At 38.5% G+C, this 20,431-nt stretch overlaps 1 protein-coding gene across 1 annotated transcript in view; it reads right to left on the bottom strand.

The window, feature by feature from the left end:
• Positions 1-20,431, bottom strand: part of FMN2 (formin 2) — a 315,421-nt gene that overhangs the window by 108,244 nt on the left and 186,746 nt on the right. The window contains exon 8 of the mRNA XM_079899446.1: positions 11,066-11,127. Within this exon, the coding sequence (XP_079755572.1) occupies positions 11,066-11,127 (62 nt within the window). The remainder of the gene's footprint in view (positions 1-11,065; positions 11,128-20,431) is intronic.

Genomic DNA, 20,431 nt, shown 5'->3' with positions numbered 1-20,431 from the left:
CAGCAACGGCTCACCTGGGCCCTGAGCTCTGTTTCCTGGGCTCTCTCAGCGTGGATGCGGCAGGCTTTGGGCTCTGCCTGTGGGGCATCCTGATGCCAGCACGCCTGGCCACAAGCTGTGGCTCACCTGCTGCCCTAAGTTTATTTTCCACTCACCCAGAGACTGGGGACCAGGTATGGTCTGGGCAAACCAGGGTGCTGCAGACACACCCAGTCCAGGGAGAAGGTCTCCCTCCAAGTCTCTCCTCGCTTGGGTCCTAGAGCCATCTTCACATCCTTGTACTCTCCCAGCACAGGTTAACCATTCACTATAATAAGTTTCCCTGTTTACTTTACCCTGAGGCTTCTATCCTCTGATTGGACCCGGACTGATAGCACAGCCAATCCCCAGCACCTGACATCCCACTTTCTGCCCTGAAGCAACTAGACTCCTATATCAATTTGAATGAATGAGTAGACAACTCAAACCTAACAGGACCAAGACACATTTTTATTCCCCATCCTTCACCAAACCACTTCAATGTATCTCTGAAAGGCAACTCTATTGTCCAGGCCAAATTCCTAGGGATCCCCCTTCATTCCTCTTTCTCACAGTCTGTATCCAGACCACCAGAACAAAGGCACCAGTCGCCCCCACCAGGAAGCCTACACAACCCACTGAAGCAGCCTTACCCACTGGGAGCAGACACCAAAAACAACAGGAGCTATGAACCTGCAGCCAGCAAAACGGAGACCCCAAACACAGTAAGTTAAGCAAACAGAGAAATACACACCAGATGAAGGAGCAAGGTAAAAACCCACCAGACCAAACAAATGAAGATGAAATAGGCAGTCTACCTGAAAAAGAGTGAAGAGTAATGATAGTAAAGATGACCCAAAATCTTGCAAATAGAATGGAGAAAATTCAAGAAATGTTTAATAAGGAAGTAGAAGAACTAAAGAGAAAACAAACAATGAAAAGCAACACAATAAATGACATTAAAAATTCTCTAGAAGGAATCAATAGCAGAATAACTGAGGCAGAAGAACGGATACGTGACCTGGAAGATAAAATAGTAGAAATAACTACTACAGAGCAGAATAAAGAAAAAAGAATGAAAAGAATTGAGGACAGTCTCAGAGACCTTTGGGACAACATTAAATGCACCAACATTCTAATTATGGGGGTCCCAGAAGAAGAAAAGAAATAGAAAGGGACTGAGAAAATACTTGAAAATATTTGAAATACTTCTTTCCCTAATATGGGAAAGAAGATAGTTAATAAAGTCCAGAAAGCACAGAGAGTTCCATACAGGATAAATCCAAGGAGAAACATGCCAAGACACATATTAAACTATCAAAAACAGAAACACGCCAAGGCACATATTAAACTATCAAAAATTAAATACAAAGAAAAAATATTAAAAGCAGGAAGGGTAAAATAACATACAAGGGAATCCCCATAAGGTTAACAGCTGATCTTCAGCAGAAACTCTGCAAGCCAGAAGGGAGTGGCAGGACATATTTAAAGAGATGACAGGGAAAAACCTACAACCAATATTACCCAGCAAGGATCTCATTCAGATTTGATGGAACAATTAAAAGCTTTACAGACAAGCAAAAGTTAAGAGAATTCAGCACCACCAAACCAGCTTTACAACAAATGTTGAAGGAACTTTTCTAGGCAGGAAACACAAGAGAAGGAAAAGACCCACAATACCAAGCCCAAAACAATTAAGAAAATGGTAAAAGGAATATACATATCAATAACTACCTTAAATGTAAATGGATTAAATGCTCCAACCAAAAGACAGAGACTGGCTGAATGGTTACAAAAACAAGACCCGTATATATACTGTCCAAAAGAGAACCACTTCAGACTTATGGACACATACAGACTGAAAGAGAGGGGATGGAAAAAGACATTGCATGCAAATGGAAATCAAAGCAGAGCTGGAGGAGCAATACTCATATCAGATAAAATAGACTTTAAAATAAAGACTATTACAAGAGACAAAGAAGGACACTACATAATGATCAAGGGAGCAATATTTATAAACTGTATAAATATATACAAATTATAACAATTGTAAATATTTATGCACCCAACATAGGAACACTTCAATGCATAAGGCAAATGCTAACAGCCATAAAAGGAGAAATCAGCACTAACATAATCATAGTAGGGGACTTTAACACCTAAATTTCACCAATGGACAGATCATCCAAAATGAAAATAAATAAGGAAACACAAGCTTTAAATGATACATTAAACAAGATGGACTTAATTGATATTTATAGGACATTCCATTCAAAAAAAACAATACAGTTTCTTCTCAAGTCTTCATGGAACATTCTTCAGGAAAGATCATATCTTGGGTCACAAATCAAGCCTTGGTAAATTTAAGAAAGTTGAAATCATATCAAGTATGTTTTCTGACCACAATGCTATTAGACTAGATATCAATTACAGGAAAAAAATATGTAAAAAATACAAACACATGGAGGCTAAACAATACACTACTTAAGTACCAAGAGATCACTGAAGAAATCAAAGAAAAACAAATGACAATGAAAACACGACAACCCAAAACCTAAGGGATGCAGCAAAAGCAGTTCTGAGAGGGAAGTTTATAACAATACAATACTACCTCAAGAAACAAGAAAAATCTCAAATAAACAACTTAACTTTAAACCTAAAACTATTAGAGAAAGAAGAACAAAAGAATCCCAAAGTTAGCAGAAGGAAAGAAATGATAAAGATCAGATAAGAAATAAAAGAAAAAGAAATTAAGGAAACAATAGCAAAGATCAATAAAACTAAAAGCTGGTTCCTTGAGAAGATAAACAAAATTATAAACAATTAGCCAGACTCATCAAGAAAAAAAGGGAGAAGACTCAAATCAATAGAATTAGAAATGAAAAAGGAGAAGTAACAACTGACAATGCAGAAATACAAAGGATCATGAGAGATTCCTACAAGCAACTATATGCCAACAAAGTGGACAACCTGGAAGAAATGGATAAATTCTTTGAAAAGCACAACCTTCCTAGACGGACCAGGAAGAAATAGAAAATATAAACAGACCAATCACAAGCACGTAAATTGAGACTGTGATTAAAAATCTTCCAACAAACAAAAGTCCAGGACCACATGGCTTCACCGGTGAATTCTATCAAACATTTAGAGAAGAGCTAACACCTATCCTTTTCAAACTCTTCCAAAATACAGCAGAGGGAGGAACACTCCCAGACTCATTCTACGAGGTCACCATCACCCTGATACTAAAACCAGACAAAGATGTCACAACGAATGAAAATTACAGGCCAATATCACTGATGAACATAGATGCAAAAATCCTCAACAAAATACTAGCTAACAGAATCCAACAGCACATTAAAAGGAGCATACATCATGATCAAGTGGGGTTTATTCTATGAATTCAAGGATTCTTCAATGTAAACAAATCAATCGATGTGATAAACCATATTAACAAATTGACTGAAAAAAAACATATGATCATCTCAATAGATGCAGAAAAATCTTTTGACAAAATTCAACACCGATTTATGACAAAAACCTTCCAGAAAGTAGGCATAGAGGGAACTTTCCTCAACATAATAAAGGCCATATATGACAAACCCACAGCCAACATCGTTCTCAATGGTGAAAAACTGAAACCACTTCCACTAAAATCAGAAACAAGAGAAGGCTGCCCACTCTCACCACTATTATTCAACATACTTTTGGAAGTTTTTGCCACAGTAATCAGAGAAGAAATAAAAGGAATCCAAATCGGAAAAGAAGAAGTAAAGCTGTCACTCTTTACAGATGACATGATACTATACATAAAGAGTCCTAAAGATGCTACCAGAAAACTACTAGAGCTGATCAACGAATTTGGCAAAGTAGCAGGATACAAAATTAATGCATAGAAATCTCTTGCACTCCTATACACTAATGATAAAAAATCTGAAAGAGAAATTAAGGAAACACTCTCATTTACCATTGCAACAAAAAGAATAAAATACCTAGGAATAAACCTACCTAAGGAGACAAAAGACCTGAATGCAGAAAACTATATAAGACACTGACGATAGAAATTAAAGATGATACAAACAGATGGAGAGATATACCATGTTCTTGGATTGGAAGAATCAACATTGTGAAAATGACTATACTACCCAAAGCAATCATCTACAGATTCAATGCAATCCCTATCAAATTGCCAATGGCATTTTCCCAGCACTAGAACAAAAAATTTCACAATTTGTATAGAATCACAAAAGACCCCGAATAGTCAAAGCAATCTTGAAAAAGAAAAATGGCGCTGGGGGAATCAGGCTCCCTGACTTCACACTCTACTACAAAGCTACAGTAATGAAGACAAAAACAGAAATATACATCAATAGAACAGGATAGAAAGCCCAGAGATAAACCCATGCACATATGGTCATCTTATTTTTGATAAAGGAGGCAAGAATATACAATGGAGAAAAGACAGTCTCTTCAATATATGGTGCTGGGAAAACTGGACAGCTACATGTAAAAGAATGAAATTAGAAAACTCCCTAACACCATACACAGATATAAACTCAAAATGGATTAAGGACCTAAATGTAATGCCAGACACTGTAAAACTCTTAGAGGAAAACATAGGCAGAACACGGTATGACATAAATCACAACAAGATCCTTTTTGACCCACTTCCTAGAGAAATGGAAATAAAAACAAAAATAAACAAATGGGACCTAATGAAACTTAAAAGCTTTTGCACAGCAAAGGAGACCAAAAAGAAGACGCAAAGACAACCCTCAGAATGGGAGAAAATATTTACAAATGAAGCAACTGACACAGGATCAAACTCCAAAATTTACAAGCAACACATGTAGCTCAATATCAAAAAAACAAATAACCCAATCCAAAAATGGGCAGAAGACCTAAACAGATATTTCTCTAAAGAATATATACAGATTGCCAACAAACACATGAAAGAAAGCTCAACATCACTAATCATTAGAGAAATGCAAATCAAAACTACAATGAGGTATCACCTCACACCAGTCAGAATGGCCATCGTCAAAAAATCTACAAACAATACATGCTGGCGAGGATGTGGAGAAAAGGGAACCCTCTTGCACTGTTGGTGGGAATATAAATTGATACAGCCACTATGGAGAGCAGTATGGAGGTTCCTTAAAAAACTACAAATAGAACTACCATATGACCTAGCAATCCCACTACTCGGCATATACCCTGAGAAAACCATAGTTCCTAAAGAGTCATGTACCACAATGTTCATTGCAGCTCTATTTACAATAGCCAGGACATGGAAGCAACCTAAGTTCCCATTGACAGATGAATAGATAAAGAAGATGTGGCACATATATACAATGAAATATTACCTAGCTATAAAATGAAATGAAATTGAGTTATTTGTAGTGAGGTGGATGGACCTAGAGTCTGTCATACAGAGTGAGGTAAATCAGAAAGAGAAAAAGAAATACCGTATGCTAACACATGTATATGGAATCTAAAAAGAAAAAAAAAAAGAATGGTTCTGAAGAACCTAAAAGCAGGGCAGGAATAAAGATGCAGACGTAGAGAATGCACTTGGGGATAGGGGGAGGGGGAAGGGTAACCTGGGACAAAGTGAGAGAGTGGCATGGACTTATAAATCCTGCCAAATATAAAACAGATAGCTAGTGGGAAGCAGCCGCAAAACCCAGAGTGATCAGCTCGGTGCTTTGTGACCACCTAGGGGGATGGGGTAGGGAGGGTGGGAGGGAGACGCAAGAGGGAGGAGATATGGGGATATAAATATATGTATAGCTGATTCACTTTGTTATAAAGCAGAAACTAACACATCACTTTAAAGCAATTATTCTCCAATAACGATGTTTAAAAAAAATTGGGGGGGATTTGAAATAGATGTAGAATCAAGCAGTATGACAATAAAAGTCAAAGGTGAAAGAAGTACGTAGTGCTAAAGTATTCTTAGGTTCTATCATTCCTCTAGAAATAGAAAAGTGAAATATTCTGGTATTATTAATGAAGTGGTTAAGAATTATTTGTGTAAGACTGTGATAAATCAGGAATGATTTTAGTCTCTAAGGGAACAATCTTTAAAAGTTAAATGGATAAGACACAAGCTAATATATGGTAATGTTTTTAAATAGGAAACAAAAATGATTAAACCCAAATAAAACATAAGGGAAGAAATGTTATACTATAGAAACAAACGTTTGTATAAAACGAAAGATGATATAGCTATCCTACTCAGACACTTTAAGGCTATAAACATTAGAGATGAAGACAAAATGCATCATCATGATTAAGCTGTCAATCCAACAGGAAGATATGAATCCTAAATCTCTATTTGTCAAAGAGTCAAACTTCACAATATGTAGAGCCAAATTTGACTAAATGTAGACTTGAGGATTCCATATTTGTAATGTGAGATTTTAACAAACCTTCCCCACTGCTAAAAAAATAAATCAGTAACGACAGAGACTTTAACTACATGATTAGCAAACTTGATGTAATTGATTTTATATATATATATATATATATATATATATATATATATATGGACTACTGTACTGTATTTAAAGATGTATGTGAGGCCACTCTCACTTTCTGAGACAGACCACATTCTGTCTTTGGAATATGTATCTGTCTAAATAAACCTGCTTTCACCTTAAAAAAAAAAAGAAAGAAAGAAAGCAACATTACTTTTTTTTTTGCGGTACCCGGGCCTCTCACTGTTGGGGCCTCTCCTGTTGCGGAGCACAGGCTCCGGACGCGCAGGCTCAGCGGCCATGGCTCACGGGCCCAGCCGCTCCGCGGCATGTGGGATCCTCCCGGACCGGGTCACAAACCCGTGTCCCCTGCATCGGCAGGCGGACTCTCCACCACTGCACCACCAGGGAAGCCCGCAACATTACTTTTTACAGTGATCGTTCTAAAAAGTATAGCATTTGAAATAGCGATAGTCACCATTTTAATCTCTTTCATTGATAAAACCACACCAAGAGCAAAAATAGAATTCTCAGGTCATTCTTTAATTAATTAGTAATTATTTTTAATATTATATATAAGCCATAATGCTAAACATGGAATATGAAAATCCTACTGATAAGGAATTTATAGTTAAGTTAAAAGATAAGACATATGCATACATAACAATAATATAAATCAAAAAGAGGCAAGTGCCCAAGAAAAGAAGATATAAAGCACAACAAAACTCCAAGGCTGTCCTGCCTACAAAGGACATTATTGGAACAACCAGCAAAGCACTGGGATCTGAGGGTTAGATGACAGCAGTATATCAATGTCAATTTCATAATGGTGCTGGTTGCATTGTGGTTAAGTGTGTGCTACATTGTAGGAAATATACACTAAAGTATTGAGGGACTATCAAGCATAATGTCGACAATTTATTTGCAAATGATACAGAAGAATTGTTCTTCATAGTATACCTGCAACTTTATTGTACCTCTGAGACTGTTTCAAAAGAAAAAAATACAAATTTTTAAATGATGATTGTAAACAAAGTGGTATCATTCTAAATTTAACAAAAGTTTTAAAAATGTATTCCCTGTTAATTCATGTTGCCTATAAACACACGGGTATTTACTCTGCTTCGTTCGGCAAAATCTTCAGACCCTCGAGGGGAAGGTCCAGTTTTAATTTAATTTACATAGTGCACAACATTTGTTACCTTCAATCCTACCAGCCTTAGAGACAGTTATTTGCTGTTTGACAATGTTAGATATTTTAAGTTCTGTGCCCACATTTATTTTTATTAAAAAAAATCATAATAGTGTTGAATGGCCTAGAAACTTCTTTTTACATCCAACAGAAAGTTGATGTTCTCCTTATGAATTATTAGAAACCTTATTTAAAAATGAGGAAACTGAAGCTGAAGAAGCATCAATAAGTCACTGGAGGTGTCCATGAGCTTGTGGTGCTGGAATCTGGGCCATGTTCCTCTGACTTTTCACCCGAGTTCCCTCCATCACACAGTGTGTCCTTACTCCTCCTGGAAGGTCCTGTCCAGTTCCCCCTGAGAGTCAGGAAATTCTGTGCCTCAGAGCACAGTCATCAGGAGGGGACCAGGGTCACCCCCAGTGCTGAGCTGACAACCTCTCTGGGTCAGTTCCCTCTTTTCTAACAATAGTACTTCTTCCTCCTACCCCCTAAGTCGGGGGTAAGGCACTTGGAGGATTAAATATAATGCACTTAGATCAGTGCTTGGTGTATAATAAACATTAGATTATTATTATTCTAAACATCATATACCCTGATTTTTAAATGATCATGGCTCTTTTAGGAACTTAAACAACTGGAATGAAGGGATTTGAACAAATGCATTTTTCACTACTAGGGAATATGTATCTCAATTTTCTCTTAATTTAGGGGGAGTGCCTTGGTTTGCTAGAAACATATTCATCATCTAACTGGAGAAGCCTTCATCCACCACTGTTGTCTGTCAGTCAGAAAGTAACAGATATGTCTCAGTCTTCATCTCTAGAAAACTGAAGACCCTTATATGCCAATAGGTCCCTGGAAGTTCAGCCTTAATGACCCAGAATTCTAAAAACACGTAAAAATTTTAAACTTTCATTTACCCTTTTCAAAGTTTCAACCATTCCACTTCTCACCACTTTTTGTGTAGAGCAGGTTACAGTAAGCTACCACACCCACCTAAAAAGAATCACTCATTACATTGCACGTTCAGTCCTGTTATCACAAAGAAGTAAAAATAGAACAAACATGTTCAATAGGGATCCTTACTCATGATGCTATCAGTCAGTCTGAAGAGGCAAAAAGTATTTGAAAACCATATAACAGAAAGTCCAACGAGGTCTTAGAACCAAGCCTACCAGCAGATTCCACTCATCAATTCATATATATATATTCATTTAATGTTTACTGAATACTTCCTAAGTGCCCAATACTACCTAAATCGAAGTGCTGGGGATGTTGTCGTGGACAAAAGAAATAGTTCTGCCTTCTTTGGACCTGTATTTTAATGGATGTTACTCAGGAATTAGCATGAGTTCTGTCTGTATACAAGGCATATACAATTATCTATTATTTGTAATGGGTGCTTTAAGCTCTCCTAACTGAAGATGGTGATCAAAACAATCCGGCCCATTCGTACTGAAACTAGTATCACTGTGAACCACTCCCACCAAAAAGTGATTGTTTTCCTGACACAGTGGAAGTCTGAACCATCAAATTTAAAGACATCAACAATATAAAGAAAACCACAAGTGTAACCAGTGCCATATGGTACAGGTTCTCCTTTCACGGGGTATGACAGTAAGAAATTCTGGGTAGCTATCTGGTTTGTCCAGAGTCAGAAATTTATATTTTGTGAAAGTAATTTACTTTGAAAGGCTAAAAACTCCCAAATAAAATACTCTAAATCACTGCAAAATAAACTTCCCTCATAAATATAGTTGTCCCCAATGTTCTCTATTTTTTCTGTATATGTTTCTGCACATGGATATACCAGCTTAAAATAAAACGTTCATGTGTCTTCATATAATATACAGACGTGTACCTTATGTATCTACATAAACGCATGTACACAGTATATGGAATGTGTGCACGAGATACAAGTTGACACCCACACTGACATCACACCGTTAAGGCCTGTTGAAGGCATTACTCTCCCTGGTGTTTCCTCCTTTCTTCCACCTGGTTCTTGGTTGAGAGAGTGCTGGCAGGAAACACTCGAGGGAAATGAAAGCTCTCTGTACCTCCAAATGGTTCCATTTTTTCCAGTTTCCATCATGTACTGAGTACCAGGTAACAAAACACTCACGCCCTCCCTCTCCGCCTCATGATCAAGTCACATGCCTGCAGCCACGATGGGGACCAGGCGCCAGCGCTACATCACCCATGGACTGGGTGACACACCAGGAGAAATCCCAGCCTCAAAGGGACACCACATGGACGCATGCTTTAAAAGTACCAAATCCAAAAAAAAAAAAAAAAAAAAAAGTACCAAATCCAAGAACGGACAAGCAGCTGGAACACACTCTCCTCAAGGGAGTGGTCAGGGACGGGGGTCTGACTCCTGCCCACCAGACGTATCTCCAGAGCCAGAAATTACTTGACTGGGTACAGAAAAGCCCAGGACCAACCAAGACCAGGCCCCAGAGAGCACAGAGGTTTAAATACCAGCCAGACCACAGGCAAGAACAGAAACAAAATGAAAAAAATAGAGGCACACGGAGACTTTCTCCCAGATACAATCCAGCACACTGAAAAGAGAATCTCTTTCTCACTACGTGAACCAATGTCATTTAATGCTGTGCCCCAGCTACAGCCATTTCATGCAGCCCTGCCCGGACTGCACTTCTGAGAGCACCATGCCCAGGTCATTCTCCTCATTCCTGTTCCCTGCCAACTTCTTAAGTGAAAGTGCTACTAGAAGAAAGACACGATGTCCTGCCACTCAGTGAATGAAACTCCGGCAGATAGAGAAACAGAGTCAGAATGAATTAAATCCCAGGCTCAGCACCAACACGGCCTGTGTGACCTTGGGCAGGTCGTGTGGATGCTCCATGCCAAGTTTCCTCATCTGCAAAGTGGGTAATAATAGCAGCTACTGATAGTTTCCATGTGAAGATTAAATGCATCAGCACGTCACACTATACTCCTCTCAAATTAGCGTCCGCCTAAGTACTGATTATATTTCAAAAGAGGGAATCTGAAAGACCTCATGTACAACATGGTTTGAATCACAATTTTTTTTTTACATCTTTATTGGAGTATAATTGCTTTACAATGGTGTGTTAGCTTCTGTTTTATAACAAAGTGAATCAGTTATACATATACATATGTTCCCATACCTCTGCCCTCTTGCGTCTCCCTCCCTCCCACCCTCCCTATTTTAAAACTATGAGACCACACATTTATTCAATATTTTCCTAGAAATTATTTTTACAAACCCATAGTTATGTAAATTCAGTGCCCCTGGAACAAATTTCCTCAGAGGACATGGAAGCAACGAGCCTGGACGTATATGTTGTTACATCCTCACACATAAAATTTCCCTGTTACTCACATTCTCATAGAGAGCTTGAAGGGTCTCCAGGTCAACCACGGAATTGTCCAAGTTCACCACAGCTGCGCAAAAAAGACAAAAGAAAGAATATAAATTGCCATAAGCCAGCTGTGAAAAGCTCCAACCACCTCAAACAATAGTGACCTTCCACAGAGTGGAGTTCATACCCGGCAGGCAGAGGGTGGGGGCTCTGCCTTCACTGCAGCCTCCTGTCCAGCCACCCCCCAGGCCGAGCTGGCATTTCAATGGGTCAGGTGTCAAGTGTCAAAGCTTTCACATGCTCCACAAATACAAAATCCCAGGAAGAGGACCCAATGGTCACAGAGAAACTGTGAGTCTGTCTCTTTCATGACTCACCTGAATGAATTTGAAAAATCTGCTTAATACCAGAAAAATAGGCAAATCACTCATGTTACTGCCACATCCTGTTTTTTGCTTGTTTGTTTGTGGTACGCGGGCCTCTCACTGTTGTGGCCTCTCCCGTTGCGGAGCACAGGCTCCGAACGCGCAGGCTCAGCGGCCATGGCTCACGGGCCCAGCCGCTCCGTGGCATGTGGGATCCTCCTGGACCGGGGCACGAACCCGTGTCCCTTGCCTGCACCGGCAAGCGGACTCTCAACCACTGCGCCACCAGGGAAGCCCACACATCCTGGTTTTACACCAATAAATGTAAATATCTGCCAATTTATGTAAAGACGTTTGACAAAGGTTAAATCTAATCCCTAAACTGGTAGACTAATATGGAAACAGCAGGTGCATTTCCTGTGGCAACTTTTTAAATTGTTATAATCAAAGGAAAATTCTTTGATTATGGTATTGAGATTGGCACAGATGCATCCTTAAAAATCCATCTTTAATATACAAACTGCCCTGCTTATACAAGGAAGAAGTGGAATGGATAATCAAAAACTGGACATGTGTTCTTAAGTGCGTATTTTGGCCTGGGAAACGTGTTGAATTTTGGAATTGGTGTGTTTTATTACTTAATTTAGGTGTAGGTTAACCAAAAGCATTTTGCATTAGATGTGCACAAATTAGCTGGAAATGAGGTGAATTTGCTCTGATCAAATATGTGCCAAATAGTCACTGAAGCTGTTGTGGGATTAAAGATTTCTGGGAGAAAAATCACAGAATGGATAATCAAAAAGTGGTTAGACTTACTTTGATAATTGTGGCATTTCACAATGCTTTTTTCCTTAAAGCTTAAAGTACATGACACATTTCTGGCAAAATCCCAAGTAAGAATTAAGAAAGCCAAATTCAATACTGAAACACAGGATGGATAAGAAATCTCACCAAGATAATTTAGCATTTCTGTCTGGAGATGGGAAGTGAGTCCAGATTCACCAAAAAAATATCATATCAACTAGAATATAATACTTCTAGCCTAATAATATTCCACTATCTCAATCTCTAAAAAAATTAGGTCTCAAGTTTAAATCTAAGAATTAAGATTTGCAATCAAATACTTTTTACTCTTTAGACCATATAAGGCAAACATACCACAAACTGTTTAATGTTTCAAAGCAGTAAACCATAGCCCAGCTATGACTAAATTTCAAAAGCTAATTAAAAGGGATTAACAAATGATTTTCACTAGAGGTAATATGGCTAAAAATAATGTAACAAAATACATAAAACTAAAATAAAGATATCATCTTCATGCATGTAATTACCATTTTTAGATTACATTCACGCAGAGTCTAGCCCTTAAGGAGACTCTTAGAGTGAATCCAAAGTTCTCTAACTTTGGAATTCATTAGCTAATAATCCAATATTTCTATATTCCTTGGGAGATACACCGAGAGATCGACAGGAAACTATGGAGGAAATGCTAGTGGTCCACTTAACACAAGGTTTCATTTTCAGAACAAGAAACACAATAAAAGAAACACAATAAAATCATTCATGCTCAAGTCAAAACTCATAAAAGATACGATTAACCTCTGACTTTATTATTTTAAAACATAGTATTATTTCTACAAGTTTTCCCTACATGAAATGTTACTTGTAAATATACTGAGGTTTCTCATATTTTATCTCATGCAATGTTACGGGCCAAAGAATATTTTTATAAATGTCACATGGTCCTAAGCAATTCCTCAAAAAGTCCTAATCCACGAAATGTCATTTTTTAACCATCCACAGGAAATCTCAATGGAAAGCAACTCTGCTACTACTTTACCACATAATTTTCCCTTAATTGGCTTTACACGTGAGAAATGAAAGACACAGGGACTAGATGAGGGGAAATATCATTCATTCATGTTTGCTTATAACTTAGTCCTGCCCCTCCTTCTCCTCCCCCCAACCAGCTTAAAAGTTTGGCTCATTTTAGGTTAATATAGAGAGTGATGTCAGCCATTTGTTTAATGTAGTGATGAGATATTTAAAATATGAATCAATTCTTGACAACTAGTCACTTGACCATATGGCAAAAGTGTTAAATATATCTGTACTGGTTAAAAATTGTTTTCAGCTGTAAAAAGGATGTGTGAGTAAATAATGACAAACAAAACTGAGATAGGTTGGTACTGATTCAGGGACTACAAACAGGTTAGGGCCAACATTTTTTTAATGGTCTTTTCCTCAAGTGGAAAAATGGCAGCCATGGCTCCATCAATCACTCTCACATTCCAGGCAAAATGAAGAAGGAAGAAAGGAAGCAACAAGAAGGCATGTGTAATGCCTATTCTTAGCAGATGTCTCCTTATGTCTCTCTGGCTAGAGTAGCTTCCCATGATCACCTAGAATTGAGGAGAAGCTGAAAAGTGTAGATAATGTGGACAAACTGCTATCTCTAAGAAAACAGTGTTTTAAAGCTCCAGCTTAAGTAATCTCTGAAACACTCCCTAACTTCCATAGCTCATCCTGACCTTCCCAGCCTCTTGATTCTACCCTTTAATACAAGTCACCTGATACATTTCAGATATTCCCTCTTTTGTATGTATGTGTTCTGTCCCTCCAAGGAGATTTTGAAGAGTGTGATAGCAAGCATGTGTCTTAGGTATCATCAGCTTACGCCAGAGCGTTCCACATATAGTAGAAAATTGAAAAGATTACAGTGCAAAAACCAAAAGTTATTACTGAACCTTCGGAGAGAAGACATAACAGCCAAGCTTAAGAAAGACTCACTAGAAGCCACATATTTGCATTATCAGTTCCATAAATCCACAGAGGCAGCAACACCCAAGAAAGCAAAAGGCAAATACCAGCACGGGTAGCAGTGCTGCTCACACAGTACCACGAGCATAACGGCCCACGTGACGATGAGGGAATCTGGCACTGAGTCCTACAGGGTAAGAGAAAGCTTTCTGGGGGAGAGGTCTCCTCTTCCGCTTCACATCTGCATTCTTTGGGGGATGAAAATGGTCAGTGTTTACTCATTCAGGAGTTTCTAGTTCTGTCTTTAACTGTCCTGCCAGGGGATATAAAAAGAAAAAAGAAAGAAAAAACACCAGTTTGGTAGAAAGGCCTAGAACTGTTATCTCTAAATTTTTACTTGAAACTCAGTAAAGCACAGAAACGTCGGCTGCGGGCATGCCGCTGTACCACATGATGGCAGTGGAGCCAAGGGTCACACGCAGAGGCCCTTTATACGGAAACACGATGCGCTGACACCTGCCTGAGAATCTGCTCACCCAGGAGTTACTCTAAAAACTGTCCAAATGTATGACTTAACAAAACTTTCCTAAAGATGCAGTCAAGCAACTTCTAAAATTTTGTTGGCTTTGCTTGGCTTAACTGAACAAATCCAACAATTTATTAAAACTAACATTTCTCAGAGAGAGAAAGGCACTTGGGACCATCTTCATCTGAATATTTCACACTTGAAAATGAAACCAAGCAGGACCCTGCGGGGCCCTCCCGGGTACAAAAGCCTTTCCGTGTCCCCCGTTTCTTGTCTGTAGGAGAAAGGCTTCAGCCTCCGAGACCTTCCCTGAGTTACTAATGAAAGTGAGAGAACAAAGGAAAGGCAGTCGGGAAACAGAAGTACAGCTGGCGCAGCGACGGGGCAGGGTCCCAGTTCCTCCTCAAGAGATGTACTTAACAATCTGACACACACGGAACTCTGAGCTCTTCTACAGGGACTGGGGCCCCACCCAGTGGAGGATGGTGACTTAAGGCTGAGCACAACTACAGGGACCCCAGACCGGTTGGAACCACAAGGCTGATGATGGACATTCCTGGAGCCCCACCTGGTTATCTCCCCACCAACCAATCAGAGGAGGATCACACACCCGGCAGCCCTCCCCCCAGATTTTGCCTATAGAAACTCTTCCCCCCAAACCATCAGAGCTTTTTGAGCACGAGCGACGCATTCTCCTTGCTTGACCCTGTAACGAAACTTTCTCTGCTCAAATTCCAATGTTTCGGTTTGTTCGGCACATGGACTTGGGTCCGACAACAATTAGATAACAGAAAACACTACATTTGCGTTCCTTACACATCCCAGCACCAAACACACTTGAGCTCCTGGTCACAGGTGCACAGGCACACCTTTCAGCAGGAAACTAGCCAGAAGACACATTGGGTTAGGGTTTGGGAAACACCCAAGCTCTTGAATAATACTTGAAGCAATTCTGGATTACCTAAAGAATATAAAACATTTGTATTCGTCTATGAAGAAAACAGAGTATCTTCTTGAAAACATTTTCATCCATTCATTGAACAAATATTCTCAGAGTCCTAAGTCTGGCCCAGACACTCCTCTCAGCCCTGATAGACATGCTTCTTGTCCTTGAAGAGTTTACACTTTATTACCAAGCAATTAAAATGCTGTATGCCCTGGAAAGGAAGAAAACTGTAGTTTTATAACGTCGTGTAATTTAGGAATCGTATTCATTTATACTGTCCTCTCTTTTCAGGCAGCTTAACCAGGTGGCAGACAATAAAATGCCAGAATTCTATAGATTTTGTACTTAGGCTATGTAGAGAAAGGCTTTCCTATTGGAAAAATTAATCTGACACCGAATCCACCAATGGTGCATCTCAAGCACACCTACTTCTACAAGTTTAACAACCTAAGTACCTAAGTCAGTGGGCCTCCCTGACAAGAGCTGCATAAGTTAAACTGTCAGCAAGTGTTTTTGCCTAAGTCAGTATGGCACCTGCTTTTATGGGCAGGGGAAGATGAATATTAAGACTATGCTTCTGGAATAAAATCTTTAAATGCAAACATGACTGCCACTGTAGACCTTTTAATCTAGCGATACTGTATTTCACTTCTGTTTTTGGAGAGATGCGTTGACTGGACCACACAGGTACGACTCAGGGATTATCTCAACTATTTAGATAAGATTTACTTGGGGACTTCCATGGCGGTCCAGTGGTTAAGACTCTGCACTTCTCCTGAAGAGAACGTGGGTTTGATCCCTGGTTGGGGAACTAAGACCCCACATGCCACATGGTGTGGCCAAAAAAAAAAAAAAAGAAAAGAAAAAAGTAGACTTACTTAAAAAAAAAAAAAGATTTACTTGACTTTGGCAGGTGACAAAATCTAGGGTGTGGGATAAAGGAGGAAGAAGAAAAGACTGGCACATCCCAGAGAGTGTTTATGTTAAGCATAGTGTATAAATGACCAAATAGTTTCAAACAATGCATGGCACTCTGTATAAAACAGCCACTGTCTGTTGAATGTTTTCCATAAACCAGCACTGCAAAACGTCCTTTATTGCCCATAGTCCTTTACTGCCCAAAATGGACCTCACCTTGCAGCTTAGGTAAACATTTATACTGATAAAATAGAGCTTAGTGAGTCTCCCTTGATTAGGACCCTAACTCTGGGATCACATTTGCCACTGTTTTCTAGCACACGCTCTAAATGAGCAACAGTGTAAAATTTTACTTTGAATGTAAGCATACATATTGCTCCATAAGTAAAGAACATATCAGAAATTTAAAATTCCTTATGCCAAAATAACTTTCACACAGATAATTATACTTTTTTCAGTGTAATTTACACAAATACATCTGACTTTGAAAGAAACCCAGAACAGAAAGATTGAATTTACAAACACAGTGATTATAATTATGATTTTAAAGAAAAAATTTCCTTTTAAAAATAATTCAGCTAAACATACAGTTAAATACCTTCCTTACTATATTATATATGAGCAACTATATATTGGCACACAGGTTAAGGTAGGGGAAGTTTAGTCACTGAAAATTAAAAACACATCAAAAAATAAATATATGTATATTTATAACTAAATAATTCATAAAGGCTAAAAAATGAAGAGAAGTGAAATTATGCCCAGCACATGCAAATCAAAAAGGCAAGCGTTATGATCTTGATATTTGACAACTTAAGATTCAGGCCAGGAACATTGTGTGAACAACAAAACAATGAAAAAAGATATTTTTAATGCTAACAGCTACAATTCCCAATGAAATTATAATAGATATGAATTTATGTCCCCCAAAACACAGGTGCAACCTTCGTAAGAAAGAAACCACAAAATATTGACAAGGAGAGACAGACAGACCCACTAACAATGGGTAACTTTAATAAACCACTCTGGTCAAAACAGATCAAGAAGAAAAATACAAATAAGGATTTAGAATATATAAACAGAAAAGAGTGTTATCTTATAGTTACATACTGAACTTTGTATTCTAATAAAACAGTATACACTTTCTTTTCAAGGCACATGAAATATTTATGAATATTGGCTATTAAGTCACAACAAAAACGCCAAGCAACGTCATAATACAAACTTATTTCCTAATCCCACACAATAGACTATTAACGGATCAAAAAAAACTCAGTTGTGAACTTGTAACCTATAACTGAGAAGATTAGAGTTTACACACCAGAACTTGACATGTTACGGTCGTTCCTTTCATTGTATTACAGATGGTTTTGACTAACAACTTGGGTCTCAGGACTACTTTTCCAAAATATTTAAATGTACGAAAAATCTAAGCAACATACATGATATTTATCATGATCCACCTGGAATAATTTCGGGTTTACTTAACTCAACATGTAAATATGTGCAAAATGTGAGGGGCTGGTTCATGTGTGTGTTAACTCACATTTGCTCATTTGTTCAGTTAATGAAGGTTTTCTGTTTTCTCTGTCAATGTATGAATTTGTGTGTAAGGGTTAGTTTGATGTTTCATTGTTCAGAGGAATGAGGGGTCAGTAAAATAACATAATCATGGGAGGAGTTTTCAACATTAGGATTTCTTTGATGTAATTTTAATAAATAAAAAGTTGCTTCCCAATATAACACTAAAATTTAGAAACTTTCTCCACATCCACACCTACTGCCTCATTGACCAGTGACCTCTTCCAACCATCACAAAAATTTACTAAAGTCCTTTCCTTACCGGCTTCTGTACGTAAATAATTCCATGAAAAATTCAACCATTAAAAGCAATCAGACTTTGAATTCCATCACCCACACAAAGATTCTTCTGCTTCCCCCTAGCTAGCTATTTTACATTTCGTAGTGTTTATATGCATTTTTGTTTGTTTCTTCCTTTCAAGGGGACAGAGTCCATCTGAACGTGTCTGTATAGGGAAATGAGTACTGGTGACTAAAATACTTTCTTCAACACCTAAGAATTCAGTCTCAGCTGCAATCACAATCCTCACTGTTCAAGAAGAAACAAATTCCTGTTGTTAAATTTCCCGAGACTATCGCACCTCTTTCCAGCTGAGGGGAGGGGAGAGGAAGTGCACTGTCCTCACCGGGTAGGATACCACACAAAAAACGCATCCAGGATCCCTTATTGGCACAGAATGAGAGACAAAGTTCACACGGGGAACTTGGAATAAGGTTTTCACACTAAGCTTTTCCCTTAAGAAGCCACATGCTGCATTACCCGATGGTTCTAGGAATGCAATCCCAGGTACCCGTGAGCCCAGTGTCACGAGCCATCTGATAAATGGCTGAAGTACCGATCCTCTTACTCCACTCACCCCAGCACTCTCAGACCCTCACTCACCTCAGAGGATAAAGACCGGACAGCATCTGCAGAGCGACCTCTTTGGGCTAAAATAGCACGTCAAGACACAAACGACTTTATAGAGTTCAGTTTTAAAATACAAACATGACTCCAGTTATCCAAGGGGCTTTCCCTTGCCCCCAAATAACAGTCCAAATCTCCACCCATCTCATGGATTATGCAAAAGATATATTTTCGCAAAAACAACAACAACAACAAAAAGACTAGCGTATGGAACCTCTCCATCACAAAGCTGCTGTGATTCATTATGTGCTCATAGCTGGGCCCCCGCGGCCCTGGGCCAGCAGTACCTTCAACAAGCACCCACGATTGTAAAGAAGAGACTCGGGTTACAGGGGAGGTGCCCGAGGGAGCTGCAGAGGGGACTGCAGGCCACACAGAGCTTACATCTGGGGGCAGAGGGGCAGCAAAAACAAACACAAACAAGACTTGATAGTAATTCAGACAGTATGTGCAGTGAAGGAAAGGAAGACCCACACCCAAAGCTCATTGCTTCAGAAAAGCCCCAGGTACTGGGTTTCTCCTTCCCACAGAAGTATAATTCAGAAGTCCAGTTGTGGAACAACGTCAAAAAATATAAGCTAAGTGCAACCTAAGGGTTTTTGCTGGGCCTGTAATGAAAGGCTTATAAATCATTTTACCTTGATTCAATAATCTACATGTGACTTAAAATGATGAGGTCTTTCTTTTTATAAGAAACTCTAAGTAATGAATTTATATTTTAAATTAAAACATATTCTCAGCAACATGGATGAACCTGGAGATGATCATACTAAGTGAAATAAATCAGAGAAAGACAAATACCATATGATATCACTTATATGTGGAATCTGAAAAAATGGTACAAATGAACCTACTTACAAAACAGAAACAGACTCACAGACATAGAAAACAAACTTATGGTTACCAAAGGGGAAGGGGGGAGGGATAAATTAGGAGTTTGGGATTATCAGATATACACCACTGTATATAAAATAAACAACAAGGTCCTACTGTACAGCACAGGGAACTATACTCAGTATCTTATAATAACCTATAATGGAAAAGAACCTAAAAATGTATATATGTATAACTGAATCACTTTGCTGTAGAGTTGAAACTAACACAACATTGTAAATCAACTATATTTCAATAAAAACTTTAAAAAGCAAAGTTTATCAGAAAAAAAGACAACTGCTATAAACACTAAAGCAACCACTAAAGAGAAAATTAAAAGTTCTATTGCCAATAAGCAAATAAAGGAGATCATTTGCATCTTTTAAAAATAATTCAATTAAAAACATGTTCTGACATTAAATTTCTGAAAGTAGGTTTCAATAAAAGTGTCTATATCTCACATGCACTTTTCTCCCCAACGAGGCCATATCAATGACAAGGTCACACCGA

This window comes from Stenella coeruleoalba (assembly GCF_951394435.1).
Source record: "Stenella coeruleoalba genome assembly, chromosome: 16".
In the NCBI taxonomy this organism is placed as follows: Eukaryota; Metazoa; Chordata; class Mammalia; order Artiodactyla; family Delphinidae; genus Stenella; species Stenella coeruleoalba.
This window is presented reverse-complemented; position numbering and strand designations above follow the sequence as displayed.